The following is a 27,952-nucleotide window of genomic DNA, read 5'->3' as shown; positions in this document are numbered from 1 at the left end:
GAATTATATTGACAAAAACCAAATAATAATACATAAATGGCGGGAAAATTTATGTCAAGAATTGAGGAGAATTGCTTTGAATACGCATGCCTTACGTTGCCAACCTAACCAAAATTTGTATGAACCTCGGCTTAACTGAACTTAGCATTGAACAACCCGAATGATGTTAAACCGACGCTCAAAATTGAACCCGGTTCAACTAAGCGATCGCTTAAGCCACCAATGTACAATCGGGCCATAATCTTAGAAGAATAGGAAACTACCACAATATATAACAGGAGGAAACTACAAGGCATAATTCTGCACAAAATAATTTATTTTCTTTCGTATTTAGGTCCAGTAGCAATTTATCTAAAGACCTAAAACCTACAAGGCCAACTTAACTTAAATGATATGATGTTCGTAAGTTAAAAGTTAGGTTATGTTAAAAGTAAATTTCAAACATTTAAAAAAAGATTTGAAAAATGTTTACCATAAAAAAATGTTTTTTACCACACAAAACATTACAGAGGATAGTTAGCTATCGTTGTTTGTCAGGACTAAACTTATGGGTAAAAAAATCACTACTTACTTTACAAATTATTTAATTAAAATCTTTTTTATAGGACCAAGAGATTTCATCTGAAATAAAACATGAAATTGAAAAGCACTGGAAAGATAAATTGAAGTTTAAGTCATTTGAAGACAGTTCGTCAAATAAGGAAAAATATTATGTGTTGTCAATGTTTCCATATCCATCAGGAGCTCTTCACATGGGGCATGTTAGAGTTTATACAATTAGTGACACAGTTGCTAGATACCAAAGACTGAATGGTAAAAATGTAAGGGGCTATTCTAATATCACATCTCAATTCTCAGCAAATATGTTAATTGAATGCTATGCTGGAATAACGTTGTAAACGTCAAATCAGATTTTGTCGACAAAATGAAAAAAACATGTTATACCTAAGTAATTGATCATTTTGAAAAAAGAAATCTTTATAAGCGTAATCTGATATACTGTAGGATGCATAAAGAAAAGTCTTGCAATATTCCACACAGTCGGTAGTACATTATTTTAGTCTAATTTACTTACCGTTGCATGTCATTATCTACCTTAGAGATCTAAGTTGACATTGTTGCCCAATTAAAAAAAATTATTTAATTCATTTTAAATCAAATACATCACACAATTTTTGCGGAAGTGGATTATACAGCAAAACAAATTAATATTCAATGTAAATAAATAAAAACTTTAGAAATAGAAAACAAGAATTAAGTTATAATCTTATGTTAAAGTACATAATAAAAACAGTAAATATAATGAAACAAATACTTATAGTAAAGAATATAAACAAATATGAAGTGTCATCACCACAACTGTCAAACAAATACTTATAGTAAAGAAGTATAAACAAATATGAAGTGTCATCACCGCAACTGTCAAATAAATATTACCAATTTATGCCAAAATATCACCTTCGTTCGATTATAAGTATCGTGTATTCCGAACAAATGTGCTTCATAAAAATGCTTTATAATCCATTTACACAAATTAAATAATAATAATAATAATAATAATGGAGTTTATTTGTAGCAAATACATTGTACATATAAAATAAACTCAGTTCCTCACTGAAGTTGTACGTACAACTTGTGCGTGAGGGTTCAATTTTGATTATAATACAACACTAAATAATTTTAAAATTTACAAAAAGGAATAAAAAATAGTCTTTTTGCTCATCTGTCTTCAAATTTGGGCTGCTCTTCTCACTAATTCAGTTACTCTTAAATTTTGTTTATCCGATCTACGAAAATCTCATAAAATTAAAAAAAAAGGATTGCGAATAATTTGTGATGGGCTCCTCTGGCGGGACTTTGTCTTCGATGAGAATTACCATGACTTTTGATTCTGTTTTATCTATTTTTACAATAAATTTTACGATTTAAACATTTAGAAGTGACGTTTCAAATAAATCAATTTTGACATTTATAAGGGTATAACATATTATTGTATATTTCTTTAAGTCAAGATTAATAGAAATCTTTAAATATTATTTCTACGCGTATATAATAAAATATGTCTAGTGGCTGTAATGCCAGTGTACTCGGCAGAGTGATTCTAAAAAAGAACACACCTACCGCATAAATATTTCATGTTGGTATCATGTGACATCACGGGCTATGATGCGGATGACGTGCAACGGTAAGTAAATTAGATGGAGTACCTATATAGAACTTTGTTCCATGTAAAACCCACATATGAAACTATTGGCGGTTACAATGTTGTTCTAGCATGGCATTCAATTATCTAAAAATTGGTTAACATCATTTTAGGTCCTACATCCTATTGGTTGGGATGCATTTGGATTGCCAGCAGAAAATGCAGCTATAGATCATAAGATAGCTCCAGATGTTTGGACAAAACAGAATATAGCACATATGAAAGAACAGCTTGAGAGGCTAAACTGTAGTTTTGAATGGAATAGGGAGTTCAAAACTTGTGATCCAAATTATTATAAATGGACTCAGGATTTGTTTTTAAAACTGTATGATGAAGGGTAAGTATTTTATGTACCTAAATAAGTATTTGCTTATTCATTCATTCATAAAGCATTAGAATCGCTAGGGATTCGTGAGGTGAATTACTCTTCTATGTCATTTATAGCTTGTTTTGTGTCTTTGCTACTGTCATGACCCTTTTCCTATTTCTTCCTTGTCTTGCACTGAACTTTCCAGTCAACCATTGTGCATATATCTTCTTCTACATCATCCAGCCATCTTCCTCTAGGCCTTTCCCTACACCTGGGCTATAGAGGTGTCCAGTTAGTTATCATTCTCAACATATCTGAGTATGGGCATGTCTTATCTCTTATACAGAGGATAAGGACATATGACCTATCCATTTTAAGACAAGATATTTTATGTATCTTACTATATTTTCACCCTTTAATTCTTCTTCAATTTCGGAATTTGTTTTCATTCTTCTTTCCCCATTTCTTATTACATTGTTTCTCAGTATTGGTCTCAATATTCTTATTTCAAATTTCAGAAGGCTATCAGGCTATCTTCCTCTTTATTGTTAATTGTTGTTTTCATCCTATATGTAACAACAGGTCCCATTAAGAGGATCGGTAAGTATTTTCGGCTGCAATGCTATTCAAATGGGGATTCATTTTTTTCAAATCCTGAGAAAACTAATACGTATTTTTGAAAAATTTAAACGCAGAATGAAAGATTACGTTAATAGCGAGGGCCGAAAGTCCGTGAGAACTTCTATAATGTTTATTTTAATAAGTTACAGGGGTGAAAAACTCAGAGAAAATTTAGTGTGATTTTTAATTTCAAATATATCAATCAAAATAAACTTTTTATTTATTCTAAAGGACTTTCGGCCCTCGGTAATAATCTAGTCTTTCATTCTGCTTTTAAATTTTTCAAAAATATTTATTGGTTTTTTCAGGATTCAAAAAAAATGAACACAATGCCGTGGTAATATTTTCCAAATCTATCTTTGTCTTACAACGCACTCAGCCGAATATAATATTGTCAGCATATATTGTCAGTCAGACACTGACAATCAGTGACAATTTTAAATATTTGACATTGCATCGGGAATATGTTGAGTTATTGATTAAATATTATTGATATATAGTGTATTTGATAAATAATTGATTTAAGACGTGAACTTAATAAAAAGTTATTTATTGTGTATTATTTGTGGAAGATCCAAGCAGAGAATACATCAGGATAATATATTCTGTGGTCCAAGTATTTTGTTGTTAAAGATGTTCAAAATTGTAAGAGTTCCATAACAATATATTATTAAAAAATCACTTTAACACTTTTCCTCTTTTCTCGATTGAGTATTAGTCTTTGTTGTGCAAATAAATTATTACAATCACTGAATACATAGTTAGTGAAAAAATTATCACATTTATTAACTGAATTAATAATTTGCAATTATAAAAAAACAGTTATCCAAGAACATTCAAAACCCATCTCTTTAAATTAATGATGACATTTTCAAGTAGAATGACATTCTAGTAATGTTTACATATCCATACCAGTGTGAATTTTACTACACGTAATTTGCCGTGCAAAGACAGAAAAAGTAGGGATACCCGTAAAATATTTGCGAATTATGTACCCATAGCCTTAAGGTCTATCTATCTATTAAGGTTCATCTTTGTTCTCTTATTTTAGAGTCTTGTTTTTCAGCAGATTTCTATTCATTCCATATGTTTTTTGCCTTTCAGAATTCTTTCCTCTGTTCTTTCTTTTCCGGTTTTCCCTATTCTATGATTACTCCCAAGTAGCTAAAGGTGGATACAGCTTCAAATTTATGGTTCTGTGTTATTAGATATTTCTGGGTTGTTGTCTTATCCTTCCCTATCCTCATGCATTTTGTTTTGTGCTGGTTTACCACTAGCCCTATTCTCTCTGTTTTCTTATCTAATTTTTCAATTATACTTGAAGTTGATATGCAATAATGTTTTTGTTTGCGAAATTTGTCCTCCTTATTACTGCTTCCAATTTTGCTTACACAGTACATTTTATCATTCATAACATATGAGATAGAAGACAAAATATAGAAGTGTAGTATTATTGTATCAATAATATTGAAATAAATTACATATTGTATCATTAGTAGTTTATTAGTTACTTAGTTTATTTTGTTTTTCCGTATTATTCTGTTTCTGAACCCCAATTTTTATAGATTGGTGTATCAGAAAGAAGCTCTAGTCAACTGGGATCCCGTAGATCAAACAGTGCTGGCAGATGAACAAGTAGATGAAAATGGCAACTCCTGGCGGTCTGGAGCAAAAGTAGAAAAGAGAGTCCTCAAACAATGGTACGTTAGAACTACTAGATTTGCCAAGAATCTTCTAGATGGTCTAAATGATCCAATTCTGCAAGATTGGAGGGATATAATTAAATTACAAAAACACTGGATTGGAGACTGTGATGGAGTCAATTTTGATTTTACTATTGAAGGAAATAATAAAGAATTTTTGACTCTATGGACTTCTACTCCTGAATATGTAGAAAACGTAAAATTCGTGGCAGTGACTAGTGATAATATATTAGCGAAAAAGGAAGGTGTTAAGCTTAAGGGAGAAGAAGAAAGTGTTAGATTAAGGACACATTTGATTAACCCTATCAATTGTGAAAAAATACCAGTTTATGTTACTAATGAGGTGGAGTTTTTACCATTAACAGATTCGTATATTGGTAAGTATTGATATTTAGAATAAAATCATATAAATGTTAGGTATAGTAAGTTCGGAAATAGGCTAGAAAAAAACCGAATATAACAAAATTCAGTTTGGCAATATTGTGTGACTACCAAGTCCTCTCGGATATCAACAGAACCGTAATAGGGAACTTGCATAAAATTTTAAATTCGAAGAAAATGGTATAAATCACAACAGAACATAATTTAGAACCTGTATCAAAAATAAAAAAAGTTTTGTTGGTCTTTCGTTTGGCTCCTAAAGACGACTAAAAATTCAACTTATACCAGCCACCCCAAAACGCGTCGTGACGTCATAGGGTTGTATGTTTACATTCTACACCAATAGGGAACTTGTTTAAATTTTTAAATTCGAAAGAAATGTTATAAATCACAACACAACATAATTTAAAACATGTATCAAAGATAAAAAAGTTTTGTTTGTCTTTCGTTTGGCCCCTAAAGACGATTAAAAATTCAAATTAAAACAGGTGGTCCAAAACGCTTCGTGACGTCACTTGGTTTTACATTTACATTTTTCCAATAAAGTAAACAGAATTTTAAATTAGACGTTATAAACGTCAGTAGAAAATACATTTATGTGACGTTACAAGTGTTTTTGATCGTTTGAACTATTCATAGAAAAATTCGTACTTTTACAAAATGGTTTTATTTTCAATAGTAAACCTTCGTTCCTTTCCTTCAAAAACAGTATAAAACTACAATTTTAAGAAACTGGTATATATTATTACAATGACATACGATAAATGTCATTAGAATATAAATATTTTTGACTTATTCCACGACGATGAGCTTGCCAAATACCCAAGTAGGTGGAGGCCAATAACTAAAGAAGGAGAAGAAGAATATACCTAAATATAAGGTTGTGTCTAGGTATACGTTACCGTGTACGCAAATAAAAAAGTTAGAGTGTCAGTGATTTCTTATTTTTTATTTGTTTAGTGTTTGTTTTTAAATTAACTACGGAGTGTGGACAATTATTTAGTTCTTTTAATGAGTTTAAGAACATTTTAAAACAGTACGAAAAAGATAAGAGACTATAAATTATATATATATATATATATATATATATATATATATATATATATATATATATATATATATATATATATATATATATATTTTAGTTATAAATGAAATAGTATGTATTACCGTAAAAGATTAAAATAAAAAGAAGACCTAAAGCTTTCACAATAATAATTAACTTGTTCTGAAGCTATTATCCTTGTGGCATTTTTGTAATCAACTATTCTAAATGGGAACTAAGCCCCAATTTAACCAAAAAATGATTTTATTAACGTTTCGACGTCTAAATCGGACGTCGTTGTCAAAATACAAAATATTATTAAATTAAACAAAAATGGTGTTGCTTAGTAAAAAATTTTTGTAATAATTTATTTAATCTGACTAATTTTTGTATTTTGACAATGACATCCGATTTGGACGTCGAAACGTTAATAAAATCTTTTTTTTTTAGTTAAATTGTGGCTTATTTCCCATTTAGAATAGTAGATTATAATAATTAACTTACGTATAAAAATTATTTTAACAATATTTTTTACGTGTTATGTCAACTAAATACATATATTTATTTTGCTAACCTAAATATATACTTTAATATATACATTGATTTATTACAATTAAGTTTGAAACATCTGAATAGTTCTGCTTCCCTTCCTTTAACAAATATTTTTCTATCAAACACAGCTAAACATATCAAAATAGCATGTACCAAAATATACAGTCACTGCGCACGCTAAATAATAACGTCACTGGCTTGATGAAGTTTAATTCGCGTGTACATACCTAACTTTTTTATTTGCGTACACGTTAGCGTGTACCTAAACACAGCGAAATATAACCATAATAATAACTAATGTAAAACTATGTGACGTCACGGGTCGTTTGAACTATTTTATACCGCTGAAGACTACCGCTAATGAGTTTAAGAACATTTTAAAACAGTACGAAAAAGATAAGAGACTATAAATTAATATATATTTTTTTTAGTTATAAATGAAATAGTATGTATTACCGTAAAAGATTAAAATAAAAAGAAGACACAATAATAATTAACTTGTTCTGAAGCTATTATCCTTGTGGCATTTTTGTAATCAACTATTCTAAATGGGAACTAAACCACAATTTAACCAAAACATGATTTTATTACCGTTTCGACGTCTAAATCGGACGTCGTTGTCAAAATACAAAATGTTATTAAATTAAACAAAAATGGTGTTGCTTAGTAAACAATTTTTCTAATAATTTATTTAATCTGACTAATTTTTGTATTTTGACAATGACATCCGATTTGGACGTCGAAACGTTAATAAAATAATTTTTTTAGTTAAATTGTGGCTTATTTCCCATTTAGAATAGTTGATTATAATAATTAACTTACGTATAAAAATTATTTTAGCAATATTTTGTACGTGTCATATCAACTAAATACATATATTTATTTTGCTAACCTAAATATATACTTTTATATATACATTGATTTATTACAATTAAGTTTGAAACATCTAAATAGTTCTGCTTCCCTTCCCTTAACAAGTATTTTTCTATCAAACAAACACTAAACATATCAAAATAACATGTACCAAAATATACAGTCAGTCACTGCGCACGTTAAATAATGAAGTCACTGGCTTGATCAAGTTTAATTCGCGTGTACCTAACTTTTTTATTTGCGTACACGTTAGAGTGTACCTAGACACAGCGAAATATAACCATAATAATAACTAATCTAAAACTATGTGACGTCACGGGTCGTATGAACTATTTTATACCGCAGAAGACTTTAAATATGTATTTCTAAGTTATTACGAGTTTTTGAAGCGTGAAATTTTGGAAATCTCATTTTTAAACAAAACTGAACATTATTATGTAACAAAAAAAAATGTGCAAGTTCCCTATTGTACATATAATTTTAAATTAGACATTATAAACGTCAGTAGAAAATACAGTTATGTGACGTTACAAATGTTTTTAATCGTTTGAACTATTCATAGAAAATTTGTACTTTTACAAAATGGTTTTATTTTCAATAGTAAACCTTCTTTCCTTTCCTTCAAAAACTGTATCAAACTGAAATCTCAACAAACTGGTATATTTTATTACAATGATATACAATAAATGTCATTAGAATATAAATATTTTTCCTTTATTCCCCGACGACGATCTGGCTAAATACCCAAGTAGGTGGAGGCCAATAAACTAAAGAAGAAGAAGAATATACGTAAATATAACCGTAAACTGAACCACGTAGTCAAACTCTGTGACGTCACGGGTCGTTTGAACTATTTTAAGATAAAGAAGTTAAAGAAGACTTTAAATTTGTACTTCTAAGTTATTTTGAGTTTTTGAAGCTTGAAATTTTGGAAATCTCATTTTTATACAAAACTGAACATTATTATGTAATAAAAAAATGTGCAAGGTCCCTATTTAGTTCAAACAAATTAACATATTTTTTTACCAACAAAAAGGAGATGTTTTAACCAAACAACGTTTCAAAAATGATGTGCAGAATAATTTTTCTCCCAGAATTCGATTCCGCTAATGAACTTGCCCTTTTTGGTCCTTAAAAGTACAAAAAAGTTTAAATTTTTCTTGCTTAATATTTTATCGTCTAATACTGTTAACTGTACTATAATAATATGAAAGTTGTTTACTGAAAGTTCTAAAATTTTCATGATTAGTGGGATGTTTAAAATACTGGCAAGCTCTTATCTATAAAAGCGGCTTCTCGAATTTCTTAAACGTTTATATCAAACATTGATACCGTCACTTTTTTGCGCATTCGACAGAATTCCGTTTCTACTATAAATATTATTTTCTCTTCAACAATAATTTTGGGTGAAGAGGTAAACATTTTTATGCCCATAGGTTTATTTTCTTATCGTTTAATCTGTAGAAAATATTTTACACATTTCTAGATAGAATCTGCTGTTTTAATGAAAAAATAGTGAGGTTCAAGATTCATGTTCATAATATTCTTCTTCTTTTTTTGTGTAGACAGGACCCCGACTGTTTCAATGTGCCTCCAGTAAGTTGTCTTTCCATTGTTTTTGTGGCCTTCCCATTGATCGCCTTCCTGTTGGGTAACCATCTCTCTGTCCTTACTACTCCATTTGTTGTTATTTGGCTTATATGATAATTTCATTCTACTCTTCTATTTCTTACCCGGTTCTTAACATTCTCCATCTTGCATCTCCGGCATATACAGTAAACGCCAACATACTAGACACATGGGTAGGTACCTAATTGCTATGCTTATGGGCTAATCCGGTCCGTTCTCAGATGTGACTTTCATCCCTATCATGTTACTGTCAAGAAACTATTCAAAATAATTGTTTTTCGATATAAAAAATACATTAGTTAATATTATTATTACTCTGTTTTAAAATAACTTTTTCTACAACCGTGTTAAAAATGCAATTTTTAGCACTCCATACGAGCGTTAAAAATGCTACTTTAAGGCACTAGTGCTTTAAAAAATTTTTAAGGCACTGCAGTTCGTATTGACCGTATATGCAATTTTGATGTAATGTCAAAAAAATATAAAATTGGAATGTCAGTCAAGTTCAAGTAAAAGTTTTTGTAGATATTGTCCTGTAATTACGTTTGTAGAAAAAATATTGTATGATATGCGTGTTAAAAAGTACATTTTTAAAGCACTCATGTGAATTGCAGAACTCGCTTTCGCTCATTCTGCAAACTTTCACATGCGTGCCTTAAACGTGTACTTTTAACACTTATATCATAAATAACTATTATTCAAACACCAAGAATATTACAATACTTTAAAACTTTTACAACTTTAACAAAATAACAACTATAAACGTCAAAATTAGATCAGCTGATTTGTCAACTTTCTATGTAAATATTCAGTTTCCATACTTTTTATGACATTCTAAACGTCACTAGACATAAAAATAAACATTGCAACAAGTGAAGGGTCCAGGACTGAAATAGCTCAATGTTCCTATGTGTCTAGTACGGTGGCTCTTACTGTATACGTACTTCCTTCTCTGTTCCTAGTGTCTTACCATCGATTTTTATGAGTGTTGTCATCTCTGCTGTTTCTAGCATTCTTAAAACTTATTGAAGAATTTTATGATACCAAAATTCACTCTTTATGTTCTTTAGGAATACCTGGTATTTTAGAAGAAGCAACAAACTTTGCAAGGAAACACAGTATTACATTTGAAAATGTACAACTTCTTGAAGAACCAGTATTAGAACAAAAACGCAATAACATAATCAATAAAGCAAGAGAATTGAAGGTAGGAGGTTACTGGACAAGTGCTAAACTTAGAGATTGGTTAATATCTAGACAAAGGTGAGTGGTTTATTGTTTGTATCAATGTTATAATAATATTCAATTCTTGTTACTGCAACTTTAAGATGAGTTTATGGAGTTTTACTTTACCAGAAGCTGTTTTCAGATCAATAAAACAGATATGCTGATCTAGTATGTTCATGGGTTGTTGTTATTTTTTACCTGCCATTGTGAGCTTCTTTCTAATGATTAAATCAACATCTGAACCAGTTGATGTCCATTTGGGTGTATTTTGTGTGTTTTGTCAGTTTTTTTAATTTAGCTTGCCAGTTTTATGTATATTGTGTGTTTTGTAATTTTTTCAATTTGTACCACTAGCTGTTTTGTTAAGATCAAGTTTTTGTTACGTACTTGTATTATTAGCCACTTTTGGCACATACTCAAGGTTTGGTGGAGTTCTGTTTTTGAGTTTTATTCTTAGTACCTCCACAATATCATTCATATGTATTTTTTTATGAGTATTTTAAAACATAAACATTTTAAAAAATAAACAATTTTCTTCATGAAAAACTTTTGTATACCAAGGCTTGCTGACCAGTAGGTACCATATTAAGTACTTTATTTAAAAATTTTTTTAGATATTGGGGCACTCCAATACCTATAGTACACTGCAAAAGCTGCGGCCCCCAACCAGTTCCGAGAAAAGACCTCCCAGTCATTCTCCCAGAACTAAAACACGAATCCCAAAAATCTGGATCACAGTTGGCTGAACTGTCAGGCTGGCTCAACACAACCTGTCCCAAATGCGGAGGCACCGCAACTAGAGAAACCGACACTATGGACACGTTCGTTGATAGTTCTTGGTATTTCTTAAGATTCCCAGATCCTCATAACGAAAAGGAAATCTTCAGCAAAGAAGCAATTGACAAAGTGGCACCTGTGGATTTGTACATTGGTGGTAAAGAACACGCTGTGCTTCACATGTATTATGCGAGGTTTATTATGCATTTCTTGCACAGTTTAGGGTTGGTGCCAGAAAAGGAACCCTTCAAGAGATTGCTCGTTCAAGGAATGGTGATGGGAAGAAGCTATAGAATAAAGGGAACTGGAAGATATGTCCGAGAAAACGAAGTTAAAATTTTAGGTAAGTGTTTTTGTATTTGTGGATTATATCGCCTATATCTAACTGTTAATTTGAGTCATATCGTAAATTTATAAATAATACAGTGTTAAAAATGTTAGTTTTCTTGAATATCTGGAGCTGTTTATATATTTTTTTTATATCTTTTTATTACCGATTCTTTTAATCTTCTTTGTGTGCCCCATCCTTTATGAACATTGACGATCATCTCGACCGATTTTACTCTGTCTGCAGCGATTCTGAAGAGTTATATCAGTGGCGGCTCGTGGCCTTAGAGACAGGGTCGTCAAGATTTTTTTGTCTCCTCATATAGGTATACCATCTAATTAAAAGGCTTAAATAATCATAGGAGAATTTTTTTGTTTGGTTTACTTGACATTCTCTCTTGTGTCATAGTGTTTCAACAATACGTTCATTTGAGGCAGAAGTTAGTAGTAATAAGAGAATTTATGAACAGTTTGTTGTAGTGAATTGCAGTACTTACTATATAAAATTATACATATTTGTAACTTATCCCACTTTCCGAAAATATTTAGATCAGCATAATTTTTAAGTAACTTGTAAATAAATATATTGGAAATTTTTTGGCGAAGGTAACTTTTAAATTTTGAATATCAAAGAGGTCAAAAATTTGCAAATCTTCAAAATTCGAAAAACGAATACCTATCTATTTGCATAATAGCAGGTATCCAAAATTTCAAAATATGCTCGTTTTTCGAGATATGTATAATGCCTTTGTCTTTTTTGGGGTGGTTCAAAAATATCAAGCGAATCCAAAACGTCACTGCGTATATATTGGAAACTTCTATCATTACGAAAATTTCTGAGATTTTGCACCAGCTTTCTTATTTTATTTTTGGAATAAATAATGCCAATTGACTGATTTTGAACAACAATGAATATCAATTGGGTTTGGGAAACACTTTCTTAAAAATATTTAAAAGAATATTAAAAGAGTAATCATTTAATAAAATTCTCAAACCGATTGCTTCACGGATCGAGATATCACCGCTTTCAAAATCATCGCCTTCGATAATAAAATAAAAAAATTTCCAAAAAGCTGTTCACGAAAATCTGCTACAGTGAAAACTAACCGAGATTTAAAATTTCATCGCGTCTGACAAACTGTTTGCATTTTTTTCGAAACAAAATGTTCTAAAACAGTAGTCCGTTTAGGCGAGCTAAAATGGCAAGAAAAGACGATATTCTTTAAATTTTTTACACGTATCCTGCAAAACTATATTCATTCTATGCGCATGACAGTGAGTAAATAGAGCTTTTGGTGCAATAGTTTTAACTTTTGCCTGGAGACCATTCAATTCACCGGACATCACGGCAGCGCCGTCGTAAATTTGCCTTACCAATTTATTTTTGATATCCAAAAATTTTAATCTGTTCTTTAAAACACCAAAAATATATTCTGCCTTATTGCTTTTACTGACGTCTGTAAAACCTAAAAACCTCTCATAAATATTACCACGTAACGCCTATCGAACAACAATTGATAGTTGTGAATGACATGATAATCAGAAGTTTCATCTACTTCTAGCAAAAATCAAATGGTTTTCAGAATCTCAGATTCAATACCGTTATTCAAAATGTAACTAATTGATTATATTAGTTCATTCTGTACTGTTTTAGACACGCCGCTAAATATCTTTGAATCAAAAAAAATATTGGAACATTTCAAATCGTATTTCTTAAACAATTTTATTAGTTCTCTATAATTACTTTGATGTAACGAATGCTCCGATTCATCATGTCCCGTAAATGATAATTCCTGACAACTTAAATAAAATACAATATCAATTAAACGACGTAAAACGGCGTGATTATTTTTTACAATTTCTGCCGATGCTTCCAAATGAAACATCGACAGATTTAAATGTGCCGTACCCGCAGCTTAATGCCTACGGAGAGAAATATACGTTTGGTTGCTCTTCGACTCGTATTTCGTTGAGTTTTACGTGTAAATCCGAGTAAATCGTCAAGCTCAAGATGAGCTGGGGTCGGCTTGCCGAAAACAGTCAGATGAATGGCTTGGATCATTCATTTTTTGAAAAGTCTCTTATGCGTAGGGATCACTTAACTCTCGGATTGGGCGAATCCTTTTAAAAACCATGAATAAAATTAGTCTGTATTATCTGACAGATTTTTTTTATTTCACAGATACAAATGACATCAACTCTGATTAAATTAAATATTAAAAAAAATCTATATCTGTAAATGTGTGGGTCGGCACTGCCGACCCTGACCGGCCGCCACTGTGTTATATTGTTGTTTTTCCACTCCACTGCTCCAAATTTTTTAACTTCCATTTTCTCTTGTGTAACTAATCGCATCAACTCATATTCTTCATTTCTTAAGATATGACCAAAGTAGCTCATTTTTCTTTCTATCATAGTGTCGAGTATTTCTTTTATTTTCTTCAGTTCCATGATATATTCCACAGTCGTCGATAACATCACATCTCAAAGCTGGCCAGTCTTTTTTTTGCGTCCTTAATAATGAAGTCCTTATAATATTACCAATCAATTGGTGCGTTTTGATTCAACTAAGTCTTCTTGCAAAGCATCTTTGATAACGGGTAAACCTAGAAACACGTGTCATAGGATGGTAAGAAACTCGAATTGAATCAAAACGAAACCGTCTATTTTTATTTTATTTCCAATTAACTTCACTGTAACATTACTTTTAAATGGTCAATTTTAGATTTGAAGAGAAATAAAGCTATTACTAAAGACACTAACGAACCTGTTATCATTAGTTGGGAGAAAATGAGCAAATCCAAATACAACGGTGTCGATCCAGAGGATATGTTTAGGGAATACGGAACTGATACTACACGACTCCTTGTCCTAGCAGATGTTGCTCCCACGAGTCATAGGAATTGGAATAATAACAGTGAGTATCTCCAGTATGTCATTCATAACTTAATACAGACATATGCAGTTTGTTCATTGGAATTTCCGTAGATTTGGGGAAAAATTTGTGAATTTGCGATACTTTTCGCCAATCAGGAAGCTGTATTCTGATCACGTGATTCGAAAATTTCCCTAAATCTGCAGAAATTTAACCTACACAACAAAAACTCGTTGAATTTACAGTGATTTTCAGAACTTGATGAAAATATTACCAAAAACTATCAAAAGGTTAAGAGCGTAGGCGCAAAATATCGGGCCAATGTTTTTTTAAATGTATTCGTTTTTTTCGAATCCTGAAAAAGCTAATAAATATTTTGGGAAAATTTAAACGCAGAATGAAAGATTTCGTTATTACCGAGGGCCAAAAGTCCCTTAGAATAAGCAAAAAGTTTCTTTTGAATGAGATATTTGAAATTAAAAATCACACTGAAGTTTCTCTTTTTTTTCACCCCTATAACTTAATAAAATAAACATTATATAAGTTTTCAGGGACTTTCTCCCCTCGGTAATAATGTAATCTTTCATTCTGCGTTTAAATTTTTTAAAAATACTTGCCTATTAGTTTTATCAGGATTCGAAAAAAATGAATGCATTTAAATAGCATAGGACATGATACTATAAATAACGAGATAATATATTGCGCATCCTGAAGAGAGGGAAGTCGTGACGTAACTGGAGACCTGCAAGTTCGTAATGGTTCGCGGTCGTAAGCTAACAACAAGAATTCAAATTCAGGTCTCCAGTTACGTCATGCGATGCGCGAACTCGGACGTATTTGCGCTACGGGAAGATCCTATCTTGTTATTTATAGCGGCTGGGAGGCAAACATAAATGTTATTCTGTTAATTATATCTGGAAGAATTAATTTAAAATGATAATATGCCTCATTTCTGTTGTGTATTGAAACCGTGATAAAGTTGAGTTTTATCGGTTACCATTAGTGCTACATTTTAAGCATAAAAGTGAATTAAATAAGTTATCATCTGAGAGACAAAAACTAGGTTAAATGCTATAAAATGCCCTATAAAAATGCTAAATAACTAACTATGTCCATGTTACTTACGCTTGGAAAACTGTCTCCACTGTAGGTTAACTCGGACTCCGTGGGGGAAGAGGAATCTATATTATTTATTTTGCCAATCTTTTGCTCGAACCTACTAGTAACATCTGTATGTATTGTCTACCAACAACTTTCGAAAATATTCATTCCTGTTTATTTGTTCACTGCTTAAAACTAAATAAAGTATTCAAGTAATTCTACAACTAAGGACTACACAAAATCAACAAGAAAAAGGTTCGGAAAATATAACTAAAAAACTATTAAAGATAAAGCTTAAAAAACACAATGTGGTACAAATATAAATAAATACAATGCTTCCCAGCAGTGTCATAAACGTCAAAGTTTTGTAATGCCCTATTGGCCCGAAATTTTGCACCTACGCTCTTCCAATATTAAACATGATGATTTTGTTTATTTTGCCACGACAACGTGTGACCCAATTTTGATCAATATTCACTCGACAAATTATTGTATTGCAGCTTTTCCCGGTGTTCTAAATTGGCAAAGAAGACTGTGGCTGACAATGCAAGAATTTCTTAAACACAGGAACACCCTGCCTCTTCCCTTGCCGGAAGCTCAGTTCAAAATTCACGATACCTACATGTACGATTCTAGAAACTACTATGTAAAAGGGGTCTCGTACAACTATTTAATCACGCAGCAGATCAGTGTGGCAGTTTCTAAGCAGCAAGGACTGACGAATAGTCTTAGAGTAAGTATTGATTATGTTACAGTTCATCTAACTAGTTGATTTTGTTCATTTTAACTGTCAAAGGTTGATATTTGGTTATGAGGAACGTTTACTATCCAAAAATCGTCAAAGATTTGAAAAAGTGAAAAAGAAAAATATGTCATGACACAAGTCGACAAAATAGCATCACGATATGGACCAAGAGCTAACGTCGGAAAAAAAGTATTTTAAGACAACTGGTTCTTTAATATATTATTCCCTATGCTTCCTCAAACACCGTACCGGCCATATAGCTACTGATACAGGTTGCGTTCATTACTGCGCAGCACACTTGTACAGGTAAATATATCGAATTTAAAATTATTGCAAGACGAAAATTTTTTTGTCATTACCTTTTAAAAATTATTAGAAATATGAACTATAATTGCCAGACACTTCTATCGTTTAAAAAGTAATGACAAAAGAATTTTTGGTCCTAAAATAATTTAAATTCAATGTACAGGGTGATTGATGAGTGTGATAAAGCTCAGTAGATCCGCTATAGTAATAGATAACAATAAAAGTTAATAACAAAATTTGTAGCCAACTTTCAGCTTCACATTACGAAATTAGTTAGAATGTTACAGGGTGTTCGATAACATAGTGGCAGACCAAACTTATGTTTTTTTAAATGGAACAACCCGTATTTTATTTTATATTCGAAATCCTCTTAACTTCCCCATCGCAAAAATATAGTGGTTTGTTATGTTATATAGAGCTTTTACAAAGTTATAACCAATTTTTTATGAAAATCGTAACAAGTTCAGCTCCCTGTATAAGTAAAAATAAGCACAACAGCTATGGTTTATTGGTGCCATATTTTTTGGATGAGTGTGAAAATTTTTAAGAATTGTTGATATTGCTAATTTTCCTTATATCGAATACAGGGTGAGTCAAAACGCAAGTACGTTCTTTTCTCAGAAATTTTAAATGGAACACCCTGTATTTTATATCACCATCGAAAAGTATCATTACCGTACTTTAATTTTTGTATAATATTCCCTGTGCCTAAATTTGTTAGTTTTCGAGATATTTTCATTTTTCAGAACAAGTTATTAATTAGGGTGTTCTATTTAAAATTACTGAGAAAATAATGTACTTGCGTTTTGACTCACCCTGTATTCGATATAAAGAAAATTAACAATATCGACCATTTTTATAAATTTTGACAATCAACAAAAAAATATGGCACCAATAAACCACTGCTGTTGTGCTTATTTTTATTTATACAGGGAGCTGAACTTATTACGATTTTCATAGAACATTGGTTATAACTTTGTAGATACCCTGTATAACATAACAAACCTTTATATTTTTGTGATGGGGAAGTTAAGAAGATTTCGAATATAAAATGAAATATGGGGTGTTCTATTTAAAAAAACAAGTTTGGTCTTCCACTATGTGATCGAACACCCTGTAACATTCTAAGTAATTTTGTAATGTGAAGCTCAAAGTTGGCTACAATTTTTGTTATCTTTTATTGCTATCTATTGCTATAGCGGATCTACTAAGCTTTATCACACTAATCCTTCACCCTGATTTTGTATTTACCTGTACAGGTGTGCTGCGCAGTAATGAACGCAACCTGTATCAGCAGCCAGATGGCCGGTACGGTGTTCGAGGAAGCATAGGGAACAATATATGAAAGTATTAGCTGTCTTAAAATACTTTCTCGAAAACGTTGCTAGCTCTTACACAAAGTGTGCTCAAAGATATCACTTTGTAACATCTATTTATTTCCAGAGGGTACCTCCTTCGATCATAGCTCACAGCAGGCAATTCGAAAGAGCTTTCGGTGCACAGATCATCATGTTGGCTCCGATGGCTCCTTGCTTTGCTTCCGAATTGTGGAGCGGCTTCACATCAGCGCCCAACAGATTGAATACTTCCGAGTTTTTGTGGGATACAAGTGTTTTTGAGCAAGATTGGCCAGTTACTGATATGGACTACATGTTGGAGTTGATCTGCCAGGTAAGTAAGCTCCAAAGATATTATTGTATATATAACAAACAAAAAATATAAATTTATAATAGGTAGGATTAAATTTTCGATTTCGGCACTTATTTTAGGGCCGAATCTAGTATTTTTGCCTATCGAGTTCTATTGTAGAGATTGTGGCACCTTGTGCCTATCTGAAATTGATTAACTGATTGAATCTTTGGATAATTGAAAATAGAAAAATATCTCAGAGTGGTATTTTCGAAAGTATCTCCTCTTTCAAGCTGTCCTCCACCTCCGCTCGCGCATTTTTGACCTAATTTCTTCAAGTACACAACCTCCTGTTTCATTTTTATCTGTCGTCTGTATATTGTCGTAATTCTTCTGAAATTCAATTCCTAGATTCGATAATAAAATTTTGGAGACGATTGAAGCAGAACTGTTAATTTTATTAGTTATTTTCTACGTTTGACGACATTTTAAGTATTGTGTCTATTGTTAGTCATCTTCAAAGTCGTTTTGTTGTCTCTCTAAGATTCCCTCTCCCGAATTTTTAACTTAATTCTTTCTATCCTATTTTTTGTTACTCGTTCCTTGGTCCTACGTCCTCTAGTACGCATCGCTTCCTTCTTGTATCTCGAACTAACCACAGATCTTCTCTAACAGGATATTTCTATGTTCCGGAGTGGACTTTTGAAGAACTGAAAAACATTATTTGGTAATTCTAGTAGTAATGTCAACGTTCGATGACTTTTCATCATTTCGTCTACTGTTAGTCATCTTCAGGGTTGTTTTGATATCTGTCTAATATTCTGTCTCCCAAATTTTTAACTTATTTCTTTTTATCCACTTTTTTCCTGGTCGTTCCTTGTTATTAGATCCTCTAGATGTCTATATACCCCTTTACTTCAATTCTTATCTTCTCTCGTCTCGATCTAACCATAGATTTTCTCCAACAAACCATTTCCATGTTTCAAATTGGAGGTTTTGACAACCTTAAAGCAAAATTGTTAATTCTATTAGTTATTTGCAATATTTGACGACGTTTTAAGCATTTTGTCTACTGTTAGCCATCTTAAAGCTCGTTCTGTTGTCTCTCTGAGATTCACTTTCTCGAATTTTTAACTTAATTCTTTTTATCCTTCTTTTTGTTGCTCATTCCTTGTTCCTACGTGCTGTAGATGTCTACACACCCTTTCGTTTCATTTTTTCCCTTCTCCTGACTCGATCTAACCACAGATCTCCTCCAACAGATCATTTGTATTCCAGAGTGAAGTTTTGTAGAACCGGAAAACAAATTTGTTAATTTTGTCAGTTATTTGTAATGTTGTTTCTATGACTTTTTAAACATTTTGGCTACTATTAGTCATCTTCAAGGTCATTTTATTTGTTCTATTTTGAAGCTAATTGTTTCTGTCAGGTTTTTTCATCGCTTTTTCTTAATTTTTTTACCGTTACAGGTCAATGGACATGAGAATGCAGTTCTGAAGATGTCTAGACAACAACTGGAAGATCTTTCCAAGGACGCAGCATATAAATTAGCATTAGAACAAAAAGAAGTGCAGTCAACGCTAAGAACACGAAATATACTGGACAGCAATTTCACCTTACGTACCGGTTTCGAAGCAATACTTAACCTAATAACTGATCATCCACCCCCTAAAGCAAAAATTACTGAATTAGAAGAAGCCCGAGCTAGCTGATAGACCGTGAAGATTACTACAGGAAAAGGTAAGCATTATTTTTCTTTCTTTCTTCCTTTCCTATTACCCTATCAGGGTGTCGGATTTGGACTAATAGCTATTTTAATTTCCATTCACCCATATCCTGCATTATTTTCTATTTCCTGCGATTATTTTTAATTCCTCGAGTGATTTTTGTTTAACTTTCCCGCCTCTACTACTCGCTCTATCCATTTTTTCTTGGTCTGCCTCTTTTTCTTTTTATGATGTTCTTTGCTTCGTGTACTTTTATGAACTTTGCTTCGTGAACTTGTTTATTACTGCAATACAATTTTTCACCATGACATACAGCTGTGAGAATTGTCTTTCGCATTTTTCTGATTCGGATAAATTGAATAATTTAAGATGTAATGGAGATTGTCGGAGAACTTTCTGTATGAAGTGTACAGGCCTAAACAAGTCGTTCACAAAAGCCTTATTGGATCAAAAATTTTCCCATCTAAAATTTTTTTGTACACTATGTGATTCGCCTAGCTTAAGATATTTAGATGAAAAAATAAATAACCTATCAAGAAATCAAATACCTCTAGAAAACTTTGAGGCCTTAACACAAGTTACTAGAAAGCTTACTGATAATTTGCCAGTTTTTATGGAGACTTACGATTTGTTAATAAAAAATGACGACGAACTGAAAAGGTTTTAAAATCTTTAAGGCAGATGGAACATGATATTTTCAATTTATCGTCAGTTTTTTTCGGCGGTTCAGATGAGACTATAAAGGTTCAAATCCAAGACTCAACGTCTACTGAAATTAAGGTGGGATTAGAAAGGCTTTCTTCAAATGTCAGTGAAATCTCAAATCAAATGAGCAATATTTCCAAAAATTTACCTACCTTACCAACAAAAAAAGAGGTATTGAACAAAAAACATTTTATGCCACCACAAGTACCCAAACTGAAGAGCCTCAATGTTGCGAAGTAAGTCCAGAGCAAAAGTCAAAAAACACAGAAGATAAATGTCAGTTTGTAATTATTAGTAACTTAACCCCAATATACACCCCTATACAAGTGGTACACTACATTAAAGAGAAACTAGGTATCAAAGAATATATTAGATGTTACGCCCTCGTTAAAGATGCCGACATATCAACTGGTTCTTCATTTAAAATAGGCATAAAATCTAGATCATCGATTAACTTACTATTTAATAAGGAAATTTGGCCACCTGGTGTAATCATTAAATGGTCCATTGAATCTTCATATTCCGAACCATCCGAGTCACATAATAATCCGAAGAATATCAGAAGCCCTGTTATCCCGGAAAATCCAGTTACCAGTTTATGCAACAACAAAGATGAAGTACAGAACACAAATATATGTTCAGACAAGCAGGCCATCGAAATTTGTAAATCTAAGAATCCTTTCCATTCGCAAATTAATTTCGTTAAGAAAGATACTTTAGAACCATCTATAAATCTGGATCCTTTGACTCCACCAAGAGTTAGATTAACCAATAACTCTAATAGTCGGTATCTTCTAGCCAGATTAAGGGAACCGGATATCTTAAAAGCCATTAAACTTCATCTTGCTTATCTACACGACCAACCTGCTTCTGTATTTTACGATGGATTTACGAACACAAGCGTTAAACTGTTTTTGGCTTCCGAAGGGCTTCCTACCAACACGGAAGATCTATGAAAAATTCTTCTAGAATTTAACGAAGTCTATGGAATTGGTCCAGATGAGGTGGAAGCTGATCTTGCTGCTTTTAGGTCCTTTCTCGCTTCTGAAAGAATTATCCATTTACAAAAATCAAGGGAATGTCACCAAAATTACTATTCCGCTGTGTCTCCTAAACGAAATTTTTAAACATCACGACGTGTTCTGAGGGACTAGAATCCTCAAATTATTTTAGTGATAACAACTTTAGCATGGTTCTGATTAATATTCGTTCTATAAGATATAAAACTGATGAATTATTTCTATTTCTAGAGGAATTAGGGTTTCCTCCGATAGTTGCGGTTACTGAGCACTGGCTTGAAGTCAACGAGCCTTTTTTTGTAGAAAAATATTCCACTATTGCTAGGTACGATCGTCAAAGTTCAGCGCATGGAGGCGCCCTGATTCTTTCTACAAATAATGATTTTTCTCTGGTAACAAAATATGACTTTCTATTAAGCGAAGCATTCTTTGAGTTTTCCTTAGTTTACAGTAAGAACTTTAATCTTTATATTATTTGCATTTATAGATCACCTGACTCTTCCGTGGAACTATTTTTTCAAAACCTGCTTAATTTGTTAGATGACCTGCCCCATAAAAGCAGAAAAATTTTATGCGGGGACTTTAACATTAATTTGCTGCTGCTTGTGCTACACAAATATCCCTGGTCAACATATTTGAATCGTATGGTCTAACAATGCACATTGATTCTCCTACAAGGATTACAAAAACTTCATCTACCATAATTGATTATATTGTCTCAGATTTCTCACCCCGTGATGTCTGCGCTACAACTGTTAATGCGGGACTATCTGATCATGAAGCGGTTTATACGAAGTTTAACATCTTTAGCAAGCACTCTTCGAAAACTCGACGTTTAGGCAGGATTTTTTCCGCTCGGAATTTTCGTAAATTCCAAAATTTATGCTTAACCTCTGAGTGGCCCTTTCCTTCTATGAACGTCGATAATAATTTCAATGACTTTTTGAATAAGCTTGTCTGTATCTTTAATAAAGCATTTCCTTTAATCACAATTAAGCCAAAACATCACAAACCCTGGACTACCAAAGGTGTCCGCATATCAGCCAAAAATATCGTACATCAAGAAATTTACTACCAACGTCTCTGTTACACCGGTGAATATATCACCAAGTACAGGGCAATCTATTTAAAACTTATAAAATCAGCTAAAAAATTGTACTATCAAAATCGTCTGAGAAGCTCTAAAAGTGATGCAAAAGAAACTTGGTCCATAATAAACGATCTTCGTAATAAAACTCACACAGCTCACACATTTTCCCTTCCAGACCCAGAAAATCTAAATGAATACTTTGTTAATGTGAGTAAAAATATAACATCAACTATTGTGTCACAACAAGATCCCATTTCCTATCTCCCTAATTCAGGAAAGGTCTCGAATTCATTCTTTATAAGACCGGTTGATAAATCTGAACTGATTCGGACAATCAATAATATCAAAAGCAAATCTTCCTGTAGTACCGATGGACTATCCATAAAAATTTTCTCAAATCTCCCAGACAGTGTGTTGGGAGCCCTCATCTCTCTAATTAATGATTCTTTTGAGAAAGGTAAATTTCCAGAGTGTCTAAAGACGGCCATCATTATTCCTCTTCATAAGGGTGGTGAAAAATCAAATGCCTGCAATTATAGACCTATTGCATTACTACCGGTAATCTCCAAAATTATTGAGAGACTCATAAAAGCCCGACTTATGTCCTTTCTCGTTGACAACAATATTTTATCACAAAATCAGTTCGGCTTTTTAAATAATAAATGTACCACAGATGCCATGTTTTCTGTACTACATGAGGTTTATCAAGCATTAAACAATAATCTGCACACTGCCACTGTTTTTTGTGATTATGCCAAAGCTTTTGATTGTGTGAATCACGACATTTTGATAAAAAAAACTAGATTTCTACGGAATTCGAGGTATTTCTTCGAACTGGTTTCAATCTTACTTGGATAATAGGAAACAATTGGTTAGAGCAAATGATACAGACTCTAGTCTCAAAAATGTTGTATGTGGGGTACCACAAGGTTCAGTATTGGGTCCTCTACTTTTCCTTATCTTTATTAATGACATCACTAGCTTAAAAATCGATGGAAAAGTTTTTCTTTTTGCTGATGATACCAGTATCACTTGGAGCAACTCAAATATCGCAACTCTTCATGCTACTATAACTTCTGATCTACTTACAATAAAATCTTGGTCCGATTCAAATTTACTCTCTTTTAACGTAGATAAAACAGTAGCATTGTCCTATAAAGGAGCTCTTCAACCCTTACCTCTTCATAACAGCCAGATCAGTATCGTTGATTATGTAAAGTTTATTGGTATTTTTTTAGATAGCAATCTGAAATGGTCCCTTCATATTGATGTGTTAAGCAAGAAACTATCCTCAGCTTGCTTTGCAATAAGATCTGTTTCGAAGGAAATGAATTTAGCCTCTTCCAAAATAACATATTTTTCTTTGTTCGAGTCACATCTTCGATATGGTCTCCCTTTTTGGGGTTCTGGTACGGCTGCCCAATCTGATGTTATTTTTAAAATACAAAAAAGAGCAATAAGATATCTGTTTGGCCTCAGAAGAACAACACATTGCAGAAGCTACTTCAAAGATCACAGGATTCTAACACTACCTTCTTTATATATTTTAGAAACTGTTTGCTTAATTCGTAAACATCTACATGTCTTTCCAGCAAGACCTAGACATGATTATTCCACCAGAAATTCTACCTTTGACATCTATTTACCGATCCCGTCCAGTGAGTTAGTAAAGAAATCTATATTATATTCTGCAAAAAAACTTTACAACCATCTCCCTCTACAACTTAAATCTGCAACATCTTTCCCCAAGTTCCGTAAAATGACTAAAGCCTATTTATCTGAAAGACCATATTATTCAACAGCAGAGTTTCTTAACCAATAACTAAGAAAGTGCAGTATTCTTATTTATAAGTATAATCTTAATCTATATTTGAGTGTCATATGCAGCAGCTTAACTTAACTTATTAAATTTCTAAGGTAGATTATGCAATTTGCAAATTTTTTTTTAATTTTTGCAATAGATTGTTACTGTTTCTCTTCATTATTTTTATTTATATAGACGATTTATATCATTTTAGTAAATTGTATTTGTTATTTGTTATTGTTCTTATTTATGATTCTTGTAAGCTTTGTCTATAAAATTGTTAAATTTTTCATGACAATAAAGCATATTTCTAATTTTTCTTGTAATTCAGTTGGGTCGCATCCTCATCAAATGTCGATACCAGTTCATCTTTCTGTTTGCTGGTTTATTCATTATTGGTTCTTAGTTGGCCATTCTCCTCATAGTCTCGCTGCTTAATCTATCCCATTTTGTCTTTCTAACTGTACTTCTTAGGTGTCTCTACATTTATCCTGCTCTTATCTTTTTTCAGAATTGTCCAGTTTTCACTTACATAGGGCACAATCGGTGTCACTATTGTGTTATATATTTTTATCCTGGTCTCTCTTGTAAGTTCTCTTTTTTCCAGTATTCAGGCTAACGCATAGTATAACTTGTTTGATTTCTTTGCTCTATTTGTTATTTCCCAGACTATTTTTCGCCGTTAGTAATTACACTTCCCAGGTATTCGGAAGTTGTAACTATTTCCAGTTCTGAGTTTTTACATTTTATCTTTATTTCATTATCTTCTTTGCCGCTCATTATTATTATCTTACTTTTTTCTTCTTTATTTTCATTTTTAGTTCTTCTGTTTGTACCCATCATAATATATTGAATGGTTTCTGTATAATCTATGCTATTCTATTTATTGTCTGTAGTTGGTTGGTTCTTATTCTAGCATTTCTTATTAATTTGTTCATTACTACTATGAATATCAAAAGGCTGAGGCTATCTCCTTGTTTAATACCTCTCTTTCAATTAAATTTTTCCGATCTTTCCCCTGTTATTCGTACTCTTTCTTTTACCTCTTTGTAAGTACTTTCTATAATAATTTATTTTTTTTGATGTATTTGGTACATTTATTTTCCTCAAGCATTTCCCTATAATTTGTCTTTTAATCGTGTCAAATGCAAAAGGTAAGCATTCATTTCGTTAATTTTCAGTAACTTTCACTAAAACTTTTGTTCATCATCTTCATCTTATTACTTCAAGTCTTTTTTATTAATACAGTAGACTCCCTCTATTCGCGGTGTGCTAGTACTTGGAAGGGGAAACGAGAAACGACCCTGCGCGAGTCGCGGAGAAATATTGCAACTATCTTAAATAATTCATATTGTCAATTGAAATTGTCAAATTGACGTATATTTCATACCTTCTGTCAATGAAGCAGAAAAATTATATATTGCTCCACAATATTGATATGATATGCAATTATTATATAAAGGTAAATTTAATTAATTTTATTTTGCTTGCAGTACTGCATTTTAATAACTAATTTTATTTACTACATACAATTGTTGACGTTTTCATAACATAACCTGAATCTTATTTTTTCTTCTTATTATTTTTTTGGACTATGGCCTTGACAATTATCCAGTAACCAGGACTAATATAATTGGCCAATATAATTAAAAGTGCGAATTTTAGTATAGAGCGTAGAAATAGGGGTCGCTTTGCCGAACTTGCACGGTCCCAATAATGAGAACTGAAATGGCAGACTAATTACGTCGTTATAAGCGGATCTCGTTATATCAGACAACAATAATAATGTGCATACATATGAATATAGGTATATAGTTTTCTAAAACATTAACTTCCTATAGTGAAGCCATTCGGAGCAATATAAGATGCTAAATATTGTTTCCTCGACAATAAGGCTTGGCCATCACAAATTGTAAATTTTCTTACAATATGTATTCAATATCGGTCGATACATGGTCGATACATAAACAGAACAGGAAAAAGTTTATTAATTCCGGTGGATTTTATTACAGCGCTATCCTCGATAACCGCACAGATGGTAGGGATTTTTGTATACATGTAGTTGGGGTATTTATTTATAGCCATTACAGCGCTAAAAACAGATAAAGATACATATTTTATGATTTAATTTTTCCTCGTTATAACCAAAAATGTCTCGTTATAGAGGTGTTACAGTTCAATAGGAATTTCATGGGACATCTAGTGTACCTCGCTATAAGCGAAACCTCGTAATAACCGTGTTCGTTATAGGGAGAGTCTACTGTAGTATAAATCCAGTAAAATATCGTAAAACAAATAGATCACGGTATGAGAACCTATATACATATTTTACGATTTAATTTTTTCTCGTTATAACCAAAAATGTCTCTTTATAGAGGTGTTACAGTTCAATAGGAATTTCATGGGACATCTAGTGTACCTCGCTATAAGCGAAACCTCGTAATAACCGTGTTCGTTATAGGGAGAGTCTACTGTAGTATAAATCCAGTAAAATATCGTAAAACAAATAGATCACGGTATGAGAACCTTACAAAAACATTCAACATAATGTTTAACTGTTCAAACTTAAAAACATAACCTTTTTTGTTACAGGTTTAATAAGTATACAGAACATGGGAGTATAGGGATGTCTTAGATATCATCATCGGAAGCGCTAAGAAGAATTAACAAATATGATATTCTGATAAAAAATTTTGTATTTAATATTCTAAGTTCAAAAAAAACGTTAAATTTTTATTTGTCTTTTATTTTTTCTACCGGCAACCGGCTGTATATTTTAGTGATAATGTAGACGATTTCGTTAATTGTGTTCGTCAACTGACTAACCCTTTGTCATTTCTGCTTTCCTGATAAAATCTTAAAAATTGTCGATTTTTACACTATTTCGTTAAATACAATTCATGGATGGACACACCCTTTGCTGTTTCTGCTCTCCTGATACTAAATCTTAAAAATTGTCGATTTTTACACGATTTCGTTCAATACAATTCATGGATGGACACACCCTTTGCTGATTCTGCTCTCCTGATACTAAATCTTAAAAATTGTCGATTTTTACATTATTTCGTTAAATACAATTCATGGATTTACAATCGCCTTGCTGTTTCTGCTTTAGTTCAATACAATTCATGGATGAACACACCCTTTGCTGTTTCTGTTCTCCTGATACTAATCTTAAAAATTGTTGATTTTTACACTATTTCGTTAAATAGAATTCATGGAAGGACACACCCTTTGCTGTTTCTGTTCTCCTGATATTAAATCTTAAAAATTGTCGATTTGTACACTATTTCGTTAAATACA

The 27,952-nt window shown here is 32.0% G+C and overlaps 1 protein-coding gene across 1 annotated transcript; it reads left to right on the top strand.

Moving 5' to 3' along the window:
- The first annotated feature begins 212 nt into the window (after positions 1 to 212).
- LOC114339822 (probable leucine--tRNA ligase, mitochondrial) lies at positions 213 to 27,383 on the top strand. Its single transcript, XM_028290509.2, has 11 exons — positions 213 to 551; positions 606 to 821; positions 2,317 to 2,540; positions 4,700 to 5,214; positions 10,388 to 10,580; positions 11,159 to 11,664; positions 14,374 to 14,565; positions 16,125 to 16,357; positions 18,119 to 18,346; positions 19,774 to 20,044; positions 27,242 to 27,383. The coding sequence occupies exons 1-10, from the start codon at positions 465 to 467 to the stop codon at positions 20,014 to 20,016; spliced, it is 2,637 nt and encodes an 878-aa protein (XP_028146310.1). The 5' UTR covers positions 213 to 464; the 3' UTR covers positions 20,017 to 20,044; positions 27,242 to 27,383.
- The last annotated feature ends 569 nt before the right edge of the window (positions 27,384 to 27,952 follow it).

The sequence above is a fragment of the Diabrotica virgifera genome, chromosome 7, assembly GCF_917563875.1.
Source record: "Diabrotica virgifera virgifera chromosome 7, PGI_DIABVI_V3a".
Classification (NCBI taxonomy): Eukaryota; Metazoa; Arthropoda; class Insecta; order Coleoptera; family Chrysomelidae; genus Diabrotica; species Diabrotica virgifera.
The sequence above is the reverse complement of the archived record's forward strand: the minus strand, read 5'-3'. Positions and strand labels throughout refer to the sequence as shown.